The sequence below is a fragment of the Elgaria multicarinata genome, chromosome 8 (genome assembly GCF_023053635.1).
Source record: "Elgaria multicarinata webbii isolate HBS135686 ecotype San Diego chromosome 8, rElgMul1.1.pri, whole genome shotgun sequence".
NCBI classification, from domain to species: Eukaryota; Metazoa; Chordata; class Lepidosauria; order Squamata; family Anguidae; genus Elgaria; species Elgaria multicarinata.
The window spans coordinates 75,664,842-75,681,746 of NC_086178.1; the positions used below are offsets into that span (position 1 = coordinate 75,664,842).

General features: G+C 41.9%; 1 protein-coding gene across 1 annotated transcript in view; it reads left to right on the forward strand.

Moving 5' to 3' along the window:
• DOCK1 (dedicator of cytokinesis 1) overlaps nucleotides 1-16,905 on the forward strand; it is a 427,979-nt gene that overhangs the window by 391,760 nt on the left and 19,314 nt on the right. The window contains exons 47-49 of the mRNA XM_063132809.1: nucleotides 1,367-1,504; nucleotides 5,438-5,583; nucleotides 8,352-8,550. Coding sequence (XP_062988879.1) covers nucleotides 1,367-1,504; nucleotides 5,438-5,583; nucleotides 8,352-8,550 — 483 coding nt within the window. The remainder of the gene's footprint in view (nucleotides 1-1,366; nucleotides 1,505-5,437; nucleotides 5,584-8,351; nucleotides 8,551-16,905) is intronic.

The following is a 16,905-nucleotide window of genomic DNA, read 5'->3' on the forward strand; positions in this document are numbered from 1 at the left end:
GTTTCTTTACTATTTATTTTCTCGAAATCTGTTGGGGTTGACATTAATAGTGTAGCTTGAGAGTCAGCATTCATCAGCATGCTAATTTAACGCATAGGATGCCTTGGTATTCTTTTGAGCATAATGTAAATGGAATATTTATTCATCCTGATGAATTTAGCTGTGTCTCTCAAAATATGAGGACTCCATTTATTTTAAAAGACTAACAGCTTCATAAGAACATACCCACACTGTAAATACGGATGTTTTGTGGAATAGCTGAGCTGTATCCCACACTGCTGGCAAATCAGATTTCCCCTGCTCCCTGAATACACCTCAGGTCTGTTTCCAGGGCTGGGTGACTTTCCAAAGCAGATTTGGAGGGCATGTGGGAGGCTGGAGGAGGGGACGGTAAACTGTAGCTCAGTGAGTGGAAGTCCACTCATGTAACACTGGGTTTTCTCCAGTATCAGTGACAACTGCACAAGGACTTGCACAATGAGTGGAGAAGGAAGCTTGGAATAAAGACACCAAATAAAGCTTGGAATAAAGCTTGGAATAAAGATACCAAAGATTGGGATAAACTAGGGCCTCTTTATTTAAATAACGGAACTTTACCCTTCCCTGAATCTGTATGTGAAAGTGCAGGAAACTATTAGATCCTTTCTTCAGGCACCTAGCCTGCCATTATGGGCAAGCCACTCTCTCGGCCCCTCTCTGACGTGACACTTTGAAAGTGTGGGGAGACCGACCTGTGTCACCCCCGCCCAATGCTGCACAGCTCTGAATAGGTGAAGCAGGAAGGTCCCCAAAGGCAAACCATATCCTAACATGAGAGTTGCACATCCCCTGAGGAGCAGGACCTCCGGATATGCCAATCACTAAAAGTTGTCAGAGTGCTCACTGTCCCTATTGCAATATCATGCAAATTCCTGCCCGTCCCTATCTAATCCGCCTATCATAATTCCAGTATGGAGTAGGAAAACACCTGTACACAACTGCAAATTTGTGACAGGTAAATTCCTAATCAGCCCCCTCTTCAAAGGGGTCGACTGGCTAATCCCATACTAGTTGAAGGGAAGGAGGGTGGGAGCCGGAAAATGAAAAAGGCTGACCTTCAGTGGGGCTGGCCTTTATAGGCGCTGCCCCATCCATGTGGCACACATGCCGATGCATGGGCCATCTTTCTTCCACTGCCTTCCACCTGCAAAAGCTGCCCCCCGCCCCAGCCGTTCAGGCTGGGTGGGAAGCGGGCTTTTTGCCCAAAGAGTTGTTACAGGCTCCTTTACAGTTGTTGCAGGCAATGTTATTCCAAAAAAAATTATATATACAATTAAGATGAAATTTGCATTTTTCTCCTTAATTAAAATATTATTGCCTGTTTCAGATTCCTTTCCTGACAGAAGGTATACGAATTCATGGAGAGAAAGTAACAGAAGCACTAAGGCCATTTCATGAGAGGTTGGAAGCCTGTTTTAAACAACTGAAAGAAAAAGTTGAAAAACAATATGGTATCAGAACGCTTGTAAGTAGCTCTCTTAAATGTGCCATTTCTGAATAGGTTTGATTTTAGAATGCATGGAAGAGATATATAATAATAATAACCTTTTCTATTTCTAAGTGATTCTGCACATTGAAATGCAAATCCCAGGGTGGGTGGACTTCCCACACTGCATGCAATGTACACTTTTCCTAACATATATCTTATTGAAAATGATAAGATGCTATAGGCAGCATCTGCATTCAGATGTGCATCTAAGTGCAGATGGTCTATCTGCATTACATTACTTTCTATGCAATGCACCATTGAACCCAGATTTGGAGGTGCCCCCAAGCTGTTTATATGAACTGCACTTAGATGGGCATCCCAGTTATCTTGGGTCGGATTCTATGGGGGGAAGAAGTTGGATGAGGACAATGCATGCTTAGGGGTGCACACCGTACTCAAGAGCCTTTCAATTATGTGAGGACACACACACCCCTTTGCAGTTTAAAGGATCATCTGCCAGCTTGCTCTTGCCCAGCACCTTCATGGAGCCAGGGGCAACCAGTCCCAGGCAGCAGTTGTACCCTGTGAGCTGAGCATGTGACTGCTGGCACTGTTTCCTTTTTCCTGCAAGCTCCTGACCTACCACAATAAACCTCTTATCCTTTAAACTGTGATGGTGCCGAGGATACATGCCTAAGAGCGTGTGTCTTTCACAAGCAATTCCTTCCCTACCTTAGAGCTTACACTTGGCATTTATTTTCCATCATACCAGCCTCTGCCAGCTATGAATATGATCAGCAACATATAATTTTCCTAACTACCTTGGGAGGGCCATCCCTCCTCACTAAGGGTTGCTGGAAAGGGAAGTGAAAAATTGTTCTAAGCCAGAAGGAAGGGATGACGCACATGCCCTTGAGGCCAGCTTCTAATTTGCAAACTATGGTTTGCATGGCATCGGCTTTGCATCTGCACCAGGCCTAATTGGATAGTTCCATTACTTTCGGGGTTAACAAACCAAGCTTGCAGCCAAACCGCATGCTACTTTAAAGTGTAGTCTGCTGCTATATCTGTTCCTTTTCCTTAAACAAAGTCAGGCATGAAGGAATGCATCTGGATTGGGACCCTAGCACTGGGGGTAGAGGCACATTAACCATTCTCCCACCACACCACACTGAGTCTAGATCAGGGCATCCTTGCCTGCAATTTCATCGGGGGAAACCCCCAGAGAAGCATTTGGAAACTTTCCCTACCCCCCCCCCCAATGCAAATCGCAGGTGTGGAGGAGCAAATCTGGATTGGAACCATAGCAGGGGGCAAAGGATTTTTAAAAAATCTCTGCACCTTGCTCTAAGATTCTAATCCACATTCACTTTAGAGCTGACATGGGCAACTTCCAGGGGCTGATTTCCACCCCAACCAGGATCTGGGTCCTCCTGCTGCCACACTACCAAATTGTGTTGGGAGGGCACAACTACAATGTTTAGCCCACATACTTCGGCTTTGAGGAAGCCTTTCTGTAGGTGTTAGACATCCATTTCTTTGGAATAGCTGCATATTTGGCGTAGAACAGTAATGATCTCAAAAAAGTGGAAGTACTCGCGTGTAATTTATTTCTCCATTCACAGTTTACCACGAAACGTATATATATATATATATGCACTCCAAAGTTTCTCAGAAAATTTATAACTGTAAATCTTGGCTGGATGAGCTCAGTATGGTTCCCTCTGCTTTATCATAGTGACATACGTTGTGTATTTGGTCTCACATAGATTTGTCAAACTTTATTAACTACACAAATCACTGTAGTTGAGGCTAGAAAAATAATAAGAACCCCCCCCCATACCCCATCATTTTAGAAATGTATGATCTGCATAGTTTTTACAATTTGTGTCCATGCAAACAATCGAAATTTGTTTTAATTAGCATTAACGTCCTCCCAAGCACCTCGTTGTTGGTGGTTTTTGTTTGTTTTTAAAAGGCTTCAGGTGTATACTTTATCACTAAGATTTCTGACATGACAAAAGTTCAAAAAAAGCACATCTGCATTTTGTTATACAATCAAAAACTTGCATCCTTTATAATCTAGAAATTCTACCGGTTACTTACACCATACCTGTTAGGTAATTAATAGTATTGCAGACCCACAGGGGACTTAATTCTTTTCTGTGCACAAATCATAGTGAATAGAACAATGAACAATGTTGAATGCTCTTAAAACCTACATTGCAATTAATGTATGAGTATGCATTCTTGGTTTTTTATTGCTCCTGTGTTGTGAGCCGCTTTGGGCACATTTTGTGGAAAAATGGCACACAAATTAAAAGGGGTGTGTGTGTCTATATACATGCAAATGCCCACACACACATACACACACACACACACATATTTTAGATTCTTGTGGGAAGTATGAAAGTTTGTGACTCCTGACAACAGTCACTAGTACTGATTGGTGGTATGTTGCACTTTGCATCAAAGAATGAGGGCTGGTTCACACATGATGGTGCCTTCCACATGATGGTCTTTGGCATGGACAAAGCACCTACTTGGGCTTATGGCCAGTCTTGCACTTACGATAAAGCATCACCACATGGGAGATATTCTATCACTGAAGTTTCTGCAAGGATGGAAGTTCAAATAGTGCCTTTGCCATTAAGAAAATTTGGCCGACATGGACCTATTGGTTTCCACAAATGGGGCTGCTATGCAAGTATGTTATGGCTAAGGGTCTGCAAGCTGTCCTGTATTCTCCCAAGGTAATGGCATGGGGGCGCTATTGTCAGGTGTGAATCATGCTCTAGAGAAACTTGGCATATTGGAGTTGGTAAGCACAGTCCACTTGTTCAATGTCCCTGGCCACAAACTCCATTCCATTTTTATGGTAGAGGATGGAAGGGTCAAAATCAGAACCATTTGAGGCTATATTTGGCATTTGAGAAGACTAAAACTCAAAGAGCCTTTGAAGAACATTGTGGATCAAACATGAAATTTGAGCTATTACCAGTGTTTGAATAATACAGGACGGGGTGGGTGTGGAGAATAAAATCCACAAGGCTTGCTCCTCTCAATTTTAGCTAAAGCATGGAACCTCATCGTCTTCTAAAAACTGTAGCTAAGGGGGTCATCACAAAAGGAAAAGGGACTAGATCCTACCCCCTGGTAATATATACACAGTGTGGTACATACAACATTTAAAGCTCAGGTGTTACATAAAATGTGGGATTTCTATTTCATATACCTCAAAAACATTTTTGGTAAGGCCATTGGGGGGGCAGATATAATTGCCTCAGGAATTTCTGTTGGCCATCTCTACCTTAGATAACAATATGCTCCCCATAAGAAGAGATGGGGGGGGGAATTCTGCTTCTATGTCACTTGTTTCACAAGCACATATTAAGATCGTACCGGAATTGACTGGTTTGTTTATGCCCAGATGTTATCCTCTCACACTGCTCTGATCTGCAGCTAAGACCTGTCAGAACTGATGGTGTTTTATCACTTCTGTCTGTCTTGTAAAGCACCAGCCTCCTACTATTTGACAGGGCGGAAAATTTACCTGTGATCAAACAGCATGGGATTCCTATTTTTGTTGGATGAGTTCAATTATTTTGTGCATATATCAGTTATTAGTGGCTAAGAAACGTTGAATAAATATTCAGCACTGTAAAATATCCCTGTATATATAAAAACGTTTTAAATGTTTCTATTTTGTCTACATCTTTCTCTGAAACTAAATTTATGTGCCACAGTAGTAATTTTCTTTCTATAACATTTTTCTCCATTTAAATTACATCAAGTACTCTCTCTCTGTGTGTGTGCATATCCACACACACACACACTTTAATGTGTGTATGTGACCTAAATAACAGTGCATCTTTTATGAAATGATGGGCTCCTAAAGCCATGATACGTTGCATTCACATCTTTGCTTGTGATCTACTAACAGAAGAATTATGTTTGCTCTTTTTGTAGCCAACAAGTGTGGATGATAGACGAGGCAGTCGGCCAAGATCTATGGTTAGATCATTCACAATGCCTTCATCTTCGAGGCCACTGTCTATTGCTTCAGTTTCCTCAATCTCATCTGACAGTGCTCCTTCTAGACCTGGCTCTGATGGGTAGGTGCCTTCAAATACATACTATAGCATCTTCTCTGTATTCCTTTGTTGGGTTTGTATGAATGTCAAACCTTGGCTATGAAAGATTGCTATGCATATATAGTTATACTCTTTAGATACCAAAGGTATTTACTTTATACACTCTTTGTGTTTTTCCCCTGTATATTAAAATTTGAAGGTAGATTACAAAGCAATCTTGGGTCAGAAAAATCCCTTCGCCGAAGGACACTTACTTAGCCTCTTTTCTTTACTTCTAATATCAAAATTAAGGTTTTATTAAGGCTAGCTGATGAATTTCAACTCTGGTCTCAGACATATTAGGACAATTGCTCCTGAATCTTGTACATCTTGGTTTGTACTAATTAAAAATGTTAATTTATTTTTATTTATTTTTAAAAAGAATGCTTCAGAATACAGGTCTTTCAAACATAAAGTCAGGGACCGTATTCTTTGCCTGTTGCTTCCCTTCAGAGCTGGGAGAGAGGACAATCTAAAGAGCTGAAATAATCATTTGCCTGGTGAGAGCTCTTTGAACTAAATCAGAAGACCAAGCAATTCTTTCCCAACCTTTCTCTCTGACGAGCCACATATCCCTCCTTCCCTTCTCTGTTCACACAGGAACCAATAATGAATTGCAGCAGGTTGAGGAGAGCAGTTGACTGTGCAGTTTTAATATATGCTTCTTTGTGGGAGGACCAGATCCTGCCTCAATTGATCATATCCCCATGTTACCATTATTACATAATATATTATACATACATACATACATACATTGGTTGTTGTTTATTCGTTCAGTCACTTCCGACTCTTCGTGACTTCATGGACCAGCCCACGCCAGAGCTTTCTGTCGGCTGTCGCCACCCCTAGCTCCCCCAAGGTCAAGTCTGTCCCCTCCAGAATATCATCCATCCATCTTGCCCTTGGTCGGCCCCTCTTCCTTTTGCCTTCCACTTTCCCTAGCATCAGCCTCTTCTCCAGAGTATCCTGTCTTCTCATTATGTGGCCAAAGTACTTCAGTTTTGCCTTTAATACCATTCCCTATAAATATGTTTCACTTTTTTTATTTCCACATGTACACACAGAGTTTGTTAATTTATATTTCTAAGGGCCAAATGACATATTACATTATTCACACTTTTTAAAAAGAGTGTTTAAATTGGCCACTCGTATTTAGAAGGAAAAGCAGCTGCGGGGTCCTCTTCCAGATAGGGGTGGGAGGACATTACAGTTTCATGCTAAAATCCCCTGCCCCCACTGGTATTTGTACCTCAGCAGGTAAATAGCAGGAAAGGAGTGGGTTGATAGGAAAATGGCTTGGGGCCCTGATGTGGATCAGGGAAATATTCAAGATTTGAGACAAAAGCACAACTGCTTTTTTCTTCAAAATAATCCTGGCTGCTTTTAGGGTGTATTTTAAACGTGTAAATAACCTAATGTATTGTTTCACCCTAAATTGTTACTGTGACGAAATGATAATTTGTGTTAGATTCTTTATATGTGGATATTATATTAGATTAGATTCTTTATATATGGTTCAGGTTTGGATTTGCTGTGGCCAATTCTTTTATTTTCAGGAAATGGTAAGTAAGTGGGAGGGGGAGTTAGAATGGTGAGCCCTGTGAATGGTGTCGTCTGATTGGTTGGTTGATTTGAATGGAGAGAGAGGAGGGGGAGTGAGAGGGCAGTTTGACAATTGGGCAGTTAGTTAGAAGAGTCAGTCAGAGTTAGAGGAGTCAGGCTTAAGGAGTTAGTGAGAGTAGGAGTGTGTGAGGTTTAGTAGAGGCTTATTTCAAGATAGTATTAAGAAAAGTGGGGTTATAGGATTTGGAGGTGGTTAGTATTCCCTGGGAGGTTGAGGGAGGGAGATGTATGTGGATAAAGTAGAATAATCTTAAAATGTCATTTAAAATATTTTCCTATATGAATAAACTTTGTTCTTATTTTGTTTCACAACCACATCTGCTCAGTCACTTATGTTATTTCATGTGGACAATACACACTCACACACAAAGGTTGACGATTCCCTCATTCTTTTAGAAGATAAATAATAGGGTGGTGGCAGCGAAGTAGAGGTTTGATAGTAGATGTCACAGAAGCTGGTGACGCCACAGTTACAAACTATGGTTTTATCAAATAAGGCATATGGATGTTTCAGTTCATAATGTGTATTGAGTTGTAAACTTTATTCATAAATAATAATCTTTCCATACACACTTACGTGGGAGTAAGTCTCATTGGACTTCATGGGACATACTTCTGAAGGCTAAATATGCATCTGATCCTTGCTATTTTATTTACTATCGTGTAAGCACACGGGCCCTGATCTGGATCAGGATCACTGTACATGGGTAGAGGAGGTTTAAGCCTTCCCATTAAGACACTTTCCCCTTCCCCTCCCAGTATTCCTCACCACCACCACTACCAGGGCTAAAAAAAAAAATGGTGGTGGGAACTCCATTGGCACCACTGGCCCTACACACTTACAGTAAACTAAAATGGCAAGGATCAGCTGCACAAATAGTGTGTAGTATAGCCCTGAATAGACATGTATAGGATTGTGCTGTTAACCTACTACATGACTTTTCAAAGCTGTTCCATACTGTGCTCTGCTGTAAATGTGAACATGGCAGACAAATGTTTTCAGCTCTTCTACCTCGCCATTGTTTTACCTTTAAGTTCACTTGATGGACAGAGGGATGATGGACTGAAGTTATGCTGACGTTGTACATTGAGGTGTAGTGGTCTTACTAAATATTAATATCCTTCAGGTTTGTGCTTGAGCCTCTTCTGCCCAAAAAAATGCATTCTCGGTCACAAGATAAGTTGGACAAAGATGATCCAGACAGAGACAAGAAGGAGAAGAAGAAAGAAAAGAGGAACAGCAAGCACCAAGAGATATTTGAAAAAGAATTTAAATCTACAGATATTTCCACACAACAGTCTGAAGCAGTGATACTTTCAGAAACGGTAATTATAACTGACCCAGACTTTAGTTTTAGGCAATAGCTCTTACATATCCATCTTGTCAAGTGGCAAAGATGAATTTAGCACATGTCGGGTGCCAATGTTTGATGAAATATGCCCCTCTGCCCCATCCCAATCTCCCGCCGCTCAGTACTGCTATGTTCAAAACACCTGTGCAAGAAGCTGGGCTTGGTGCATTTTTTCAGTATCCTATGGGTCTCTCAGGCCCACCAGAAGAGCAGCTAGTCAAGGTTTGTCCTGCCCTTTGTACCAGCCTAAAGTACAAATAAAGATTTGGAGGTGGTGTCGCCTTGCCAGGGGAGCAATGCTAGCTACAGTCTGCTGCTTCTGCCATTGCAGCTGTCCATAGGATCAGGCTGCTCATGTATCCAAAGCAAGGCTGTTTTGTTACATTATTGTAACATTATTAAATATATTTATTTTCTAAGAATGCAGTTTATCTATCAGTTAGAGTAGGCATCCCACAATCGTTTAAAAACACTAGTCTGGATAAATGTTGTGCATCTCATTTCAAGGGGACCTATTTCACAGTCAACATTATTTCTGTTGAGCAGCAATGTGTCTGTGGCCATTTTGTCTATTTCCATTTCCAAAACATTAAGAATGGCATAACTGGGCAGGAACATGAAACTGGCTATCGTTGATCCAATCCCAGTATTGTACTCATTGGCTTTCACTGATTCCATGGTTCTCTTACGGCTGATTCACTTACATATATTCTCCACTTGATGATTCTCAATTGAATATGTAGTTGAGTTAACACTGCTGCTCTATTCGGACATTCTTCACAAGTTGGAGGGATAATATCTGAAGCCTACTCATGTAGGTTCCCCATGTGATGTCGATCCCTTAAAATTCTAATGTTGTGTGCCACTTCCCAGATGTGTCACCACTTATGAGCATGAGATAAAGGCGTATAAAGGAGCATGCATTCTCCTCAACTTGAAAGGTGGTGTGATAGTAACAGCTTCCTCTTTGAAAACTTTCCTTGGATACCTACAGTCACAACCTCTGGATTGGGAGAGAATAATGAACCAATCATATCTATATATGCAGTTTGAAGGTCCTCAGATGCTTTGAGGGATACTCTGAGACTGTAAAAGAATGCACTCTTTCCCCCTTTCCTTTCTGCAACCTCCAGCCTTTCATCAAGATAAAGAGCCTTGAGGCCCATAAGGTATAATATTTCCTTTCCATAAGAAGAGGAATATCCCACTTAAAGAAAACGAATTCCACATTTCACTATTTTCAATCTATTTGGCAAGCTACACAGTGTCCAGGTTAACTTTAAATGCTTTAGAGTTAAAAGGTGGCAGATTTATTCTGACGTGTAGCAGAAACAAAATGCTCCAAAAAGGTTAATTAATCAAACTGCTTTTATAGGTACTCACTAATGTCTTTAAGAGTTTCAGTAATATAATGCCAAGTAGTTTCTTCCCTGTCCTCTGGCTCATTTCCCTCTGCTTTTAAACATGCTACTGTCTCTCCCATTCTCAAAAAACCCACTCTTGATCGACTTTCTCTGTCTAACTACCGACCTGTCTCTCTGTTGCCCCTTGTCTCAAAGATTCTGGAACGTGTGGTCTACTCTCGCTGTCTTGACTTTCTCTCTAGTAACTCTGCTCTGGATCCCTTTCAATCTGGATTCCGTCCTCTGCATTCCACTGAAACAGCCCTTACCAAGATCACCAATGATCTTCTCACTGCCAAGTCTAAGGGCCATTATTCCGTCCTTATTCTCCTTGATCTAACTGCAGCCTTTGACACGGTTGATCACGATCTTCTCTTAGATTCCCTCCATGACCTTGGACTCTGTGGCTCTGTCTATAACTGGTTTGCCTCCTATCTAGAGGGTCGCTCTTTCAGCGTGTCGGCTAACGGCAGCTCGTCCTCCTCCTTTCCCCTTTCAGTAGGGGTTCCGCAAGGCTCGGTGCTTGGCCCGCTGCTGTTTTCTCTATACATGCTGCCCTTGGGTAAACTTATTCAATCTCATGGCCTCCAATATCACCTGTATGCCGATGACACACAACTATACCTCTCATCTCCGGAACTTTCTCCTGATGTTCACGATCGTATCTCGGCATGTCTTTCAGATATCTCAGCTTGGCTGCTTCATCGTCGCTTGAAGCTTAACATGGCAAAAACTGAACTGCTTGTTTTCCCTCCTAAACCTTCTCCTCACCTCTCATTCTCTCTTACTGTCAACGATGTCACGCTTACTCCGGTCAAGGAAACTCGTAGCCTTGGCTTTATATTTGATTCCTCGCTCTCCTTTATTCCTCATATCGAGGCAGTAGCTAAATCTTGTCGTTTCTTCCTGTATAATATTGCCAGGATTCGACCATTTTTGTCTGTCTCTTCTGCCAAGACTCTCGTTCACGCACTGGTTATCTCTCGGTTGGACTACTGCAACCTCCTCCTCTCTGGCCTCCCCTCGTCTCACATCAGTCCGCTGGTCTCTGTCCACCACTCTGCCGCTAAGATCATCTTCCTGGCCCGCCGCTCTGACCATGTCACTCCGCTTCTGAAATCTCTTCATTGGCTCCCAATTCATTCCAGAATCCAATATAAACTTCTCCTGTTGACCTTCAAAGCTCTTCACGGTCTAGCTCCTGCCTATCTCTCCTCTCTCATCTCACACTATTGCCCCGCTCGTGCTCTTCGCTCCTCTGATGCCATGCTTCTTGCCTGCCCAAGGGTCTCTACTTCCCTTGCTCGGCTTCGTCCATTTTCCTCTGCTGCCCCTCATGCCTGGAATGCTCTTCCAGAACACCTGAGAACTACCAACTCAATCACAGCTTTTAAAACACAGCTAAAAACTTTTCTTTTCCCTATAGCTTTTAAACTTTGAGTTTGTTCTGACTCTATACTGTTAGCTTCACCCTTCCCGGTGCCTGTTTACACTTCCCTGTGCCTGTTTGCATTCTCTTTCCCTTCTTATTGTTTACTACAACTTTACTAGATTGTAAGCCTATGCGGCAGGGTCTTGCTATTTACTGTGTTATCTGTACAGCACCATGTACATCGATGGTGCTATATAAATAAATAATAATAATAATAATAATAATAATAATAGTTTAAGGCTAAAGTGTGACTTGCTTTAAATTGTTTTACTTGGAAGAAGAATGTTTCCTATAACTGATATGCTAAGAGGAAACAGCTGGGCAACATTTCTTGGTATATTATGAGTTCGGGGGTAGGAGCATTGTCATTGTTTTCGGCACACTTGAGACCTGGAACAATATTTTACAGAATATCTCCACCACCTATTTCTTTTAATATTTATGTTTCTTTTAATATTTATGTAAGACATTGTGTACTGCCCTTCATAAGAGTGTTCTTGTTCAGGGCTCCAGCTACCAAAAGCCTCATGATGTTTTTCAGGGTCCTCAGTAGGCAAACGGGGAGGGATAATAGCTTCCTGGGCACCAAGGCCTTTCCCTGCTGAGCTACATATCACAGAGGATTCAGGTTTGGGCCTGGTAGCCAGTCCTGAACCAGAGCATTTGGAGTGGGTGGGTTTATATAGCTCTACAGAGTGGGAAAGAGAGAAAGGGTCCTATTTCTCTTGAAATGTCCCCCTATCTAACTCAGGAAGGGTTTCTTTAACCACATGGTACACCTAATTCTAGTTGCCCTCCTCCAAGACATTTATTAACATCTGTTAGGGACTTGAGTGGGTCATTTTTCTCTTTAAGGCCCTGCCCTTAGTTTTTCTTCTCACTCAGCCATTATTGAACAAGCTTACATTCTGTGTCTCAACTGTTCACCATAAATTAAATTGGTAAGTCACACCAAATGACTAGTTCTTTTAGACCTCGTCCTTGTTTTGCTTACAGGGCAGAAGTGATAATTACCTATACAATCATTAGAGAACTCAAAGGCTTGAGCATAGCTGTGATTGGGTAGCAGTATGTATGAGAGTCCTCTCCCAATCAAAAAGTAGCAGCAAGGACAGGTAATAATAATAATAATAATAATAATAATAATAATAATTTTATTTCTTGCCCGCCTCTCCATTTTGATCGAGGTGGGGAACAACAATAAACAATAAAATACATAATACTTAATTAAAACATAATATACATTGTTAAAAACATCCTAAAAAACATCCTAAAAAAACATTTTAAAAACATCTTAAAATTCCACTGGATAGGCCTGCCAGAAGAGATCAGTCTTTATAGCTTTATAGCTTTCTTGAAGCTATAAAGTGTTCTTTAGTGTTCAGTTTGTACCCAGAAGTTCCTCCTCTAGTCAAATGAGCTGAGTTACTTTTTCTTATCTTGGTACCTTCAAGCTCACAGATCCTTGTTGGACCGTTTGGGTTATTTTTAACTTTCCTTTTTCTTTTCTTTTACTCCTGTGTATCAAATGCAAAATCCAGCTTTCCTGGATGCCCCAAAAGGCCACGCCCCCTTTTCTACCAGCTCTAACCATTTGGTAGTTTCCTGGCTTTTGTGCATTCCCCATCCCACCCCCAATTCTGAAAGGTTGAAATGCTTCTCCTAAAGCTTAGTTACTGGCAATAAGAGCTTTAAGTTAAAATCTGCTGGTGTTTGGGGGGATGGGTTGTCCCCACCCCCTTTGCTTTGCCCCGCCTACCACTGCTATGCAGTCTTCAGGAACTTCTCCCAAAAGGAACTATGGTCCTTGACCTGGGAGATTCCTGATTTAGATAGTCATTCTATCAGTAGAAACTGCTGCCTTATTTTTGGGTCACCTTTAGTTGATAACCACTAGGCTAGCTGAGTTCACTATCAGAGGGAATGTTTATGGGATGAATTAATGCAAGCCCATTTTACTGATTTAAAATCCATCGAACAGAGGGGAAAACATGCATGGTTTGAACTATTGGTGAATTGAAAGTTAGGGCTGGGCATATGCCTTTATTTGCTATAAACAGCTCTCTGAAATATGTTATTTTTCAACAAGTATCAGTTCATTTTCTGCCTAGTATATAGATTCAAGTTCTAGAGGGCCATGTAGTCCCTGGTCAGTTTCTCCATTCACCTTGTCAGGCCTGCCCTCAATGATTAATGTTCATCAGTATTTTTTGTAAAGTATTTAATTGTAGAAATTTCATAGTTCTTAAAACATGAATTAATGAGACATTTCAAGCTATGCACTTGGTAAATTGCAATGGTAATTTAACTGGGTGATCAAGAACAAAGATGTGGTAGATTTTATAAAGAGAAAATTGTTCCTAATTAAAGCGTTCTTGTATGATTTTGATCCGCTCTGCAAATATTGTTTTACTGCTTTAGTATTTACTATTAGTAGCAATGGTTCCTTAGATTCGTTATGTAGATTCTTTCTATGTAGTAGACAAACCACTGTGTTATAACCTCACATTCATTCCAGAGCGTGCTGTTCAGACCAGTGATATGATCAAGTCTTTGTCAAACATCAGAATGAAAGGCTGTATGCTTTATTGATTTAATGCCAAGCAAAATTACTAGCCGCTGATTTTGTTTTCACTAGACTAAAAGAAGGAAAAAAGAACAAGTCATATTTCCATTTTAGATTAGCAGTCTCTTAGGACCTGTATAATTGAAGAAAGTGTTTTCTGAAATATTAATTAACACTAGTGACCCTGAATACTATATAATAAGTTAAAAACCTGCAAGCTGAAATAAAACACACACAACTTCATTGCAATACAATCACAAGCAGAGCTAGTTCCTACACCACTGTGCTTGAAGAGCCAGCATGGTGGAATAGACTAGATTAGAGGCCTAAATTCAAATCCCTACTCAACCATCCCCATTTCTCAGAGGATAACATCCATGTGTGCTACCTTGAGCTTCTTTAAGAAATAATCAGGTACATATTGAAATAACACACACATATATACATCCAACCACGAGGTGGAGTTATGACAACCGTTTTGTAGCAGAGATCTTCGTAGAATCTTGGGGATGTGCTCACCATGAGTCTCGCTGCCATATCAGCATGTGCTCTGTTACTTTTCAACCTTTCTGGCCAGGTGTTGGTGAGACAACAAGGCATGTGGTAAAATAATCTACAAGGACAGGTTCCTCATGGATCTCTGCCATGCAGTGACAGGATCTGCTTATGTTGGCAAAAATAGTTGCATTGTCAAGTGGGCTGTTGTATTGCCGTTATTTATTTATTTATTTATTATCATTTAAAGGTTTTTTCATCCCACCCTTCAGGCGAAACAGCTTCCAGATTGACTTACACACAATCAATAAAACAGAACAGTTCCTGCCCACAGGGTTATAATCTAAAAGACATGACACAAACAGAAAAACAGAAACTCGAGCACCAGTTGTTAAAGTTTAATAGTACTTCTTATAATGACCAGTTGTAATGGAAACAGTTCATGGAGAGGAGGAGTCTAATGAAGCTGGTCTTTCAGCAGAGCTGATGGCCCTGCTTCCCATCTCCTCTGCTGTAGCCGGAAACCTTTTTTACTCTGATGTGTTCAAAGGGTCTATGTTGCAATAGCCTCCTTCCCTAAGAGGAAAACATAACAATAGGTTAAGAAAATATAAGGTACAAAAGAAGTTGTGGCTCTCTGAATAAGCGGAGAATTTGTTTTTGGTAGACAGAGACATATATATCATGGCTACCATCCGCCCCTGCAGGAGTGGCGGACCTATTAAGATGGTCCGCCCTCGAAGACTGATGGATCCTCTTGGATTCCAGAAAGCCTTAGAGGCTGCTATGGCTGGTATTGTCGACGATCCTGTTGAAGCCATGGTCAATAGATGGAATCAAGACCTAACTAGGGCTATCGACACGATTGCCCCCAAACATCCTCTCCGACCTGCTTCCAATCGGGCACCTTGGTACACAGAAGATCTCAGGAAGTTGAAGCAGGAAGATCGACGACTGGAGCGCCGATGGAGGAAAACTCGTCTCATATCCAACTAGGCACGTCATAGAGAACATCTTCGTTCCTATGGGGCGGCAACACGAGCAGCGAAGAAAGCTTTCTTCTCTGACCTCATTGCGTCTGCGAATTCACGTCCAGCAGAACTGTTTAGGGTGGTGAGGGGTCTAACTCAGGCACCTCCTCCCCTGAACCCAGTTTTAGAGCCTTCGGTAGTGCGCTGTGATGCATTTAATGATCATTTCACAGATAAAATTTCTCGGATAAGAGCCAATTTAGATGCCATCGTTATAACAGAAGCTGAAGCTGAAGTGTCCAGCAACTCTGTGAGTAGGATTACACTGGATCAGTTTCAGTTGGTGAGTACTGATGATGTGGGCAAGCTGCTTGGACGAGTAAGGAAGACAACTTGTCCTCTCGATCCCTGTCCTTCTTGGCTGGTCGCCCAGGGAGGAAATGCAGTTAGACTACAACTACAACATATTGTTAATGCATCTCTCAGGGAGGGGAGTTTTCCACCATGTTTAAAGGAAGCAGTGATACGGCCGCTTCTAAAAAAGCCCTCCCTGGACACCCTGGACCTTAATAATTACAGACTGGTATCAAATCTTCCATTTTTGGGCAAGGTGATTGAGAGGGCAGTTGCCTTCCAACTCCAAGCAGTCTTGGATGATACAGATTTTCTAGACCCATTTCAAACTGGCTTAAGGGCAGCATACGGAGTTGAGACAGCTATGGTTGCCTTAGTGGACGATCTCCGCACACAGGGGGAGTGTGTACCTGCTGGTATTTTTGGACCTTTCAGCGGCTTTCAATACCATTGACAGTGGTATCCTTCTGGAACGCCTGAGGGGTTTGGGAATCGGGGGCACTGTGCTCCAGTGGTTCCGGTCCTACCTCTCAGGTAGATTCCAGATAGTGATGCTTGGGGATAGTTGCTCCTCAAAAAAGGAGCTGTTGTATGGCGTACCACAAGGTGCCATCCTATCCCCAATGCTGTTTAACATCTACATGAAACCGCTGGGAGAGATCATCCGGAGGCATAGGGCGGGGTGCTATCAGTATGCTGATGACACCCAAATATATTTCTCTATGCTTTCAATAACAGCGTCAGCTAAAGATAGTGTGTGTCCTCTGAATAAATGCTTGGAGGCAGTAATGGGCTGGATGAGGAAAAACAAACTGAAGCTGAATCCAGACAAAACAGAGGTGCTTGCTGTCAAGGGCTCTGACCTAGGTTTGGAGGTGTGTCAGCCAGTTCTGGATGGGACTACACTCCCCCTGAAAGACTGTGTTCGCAGTTTGGGGGTGCGCCTGGATCCGTCGCTCCAAATGACAGCCCAGATGGATGCGACGGCCAGGAGTGCCTACTATCAGCTTTGGCTGATATGCCAGCTGCGCCCTTTCTTAGAGCCAGAAGAAATAAAGACAGTAGTGCATGCGCTGGTAACCTCAAGGCTTGACTTCTGCAATGCGCT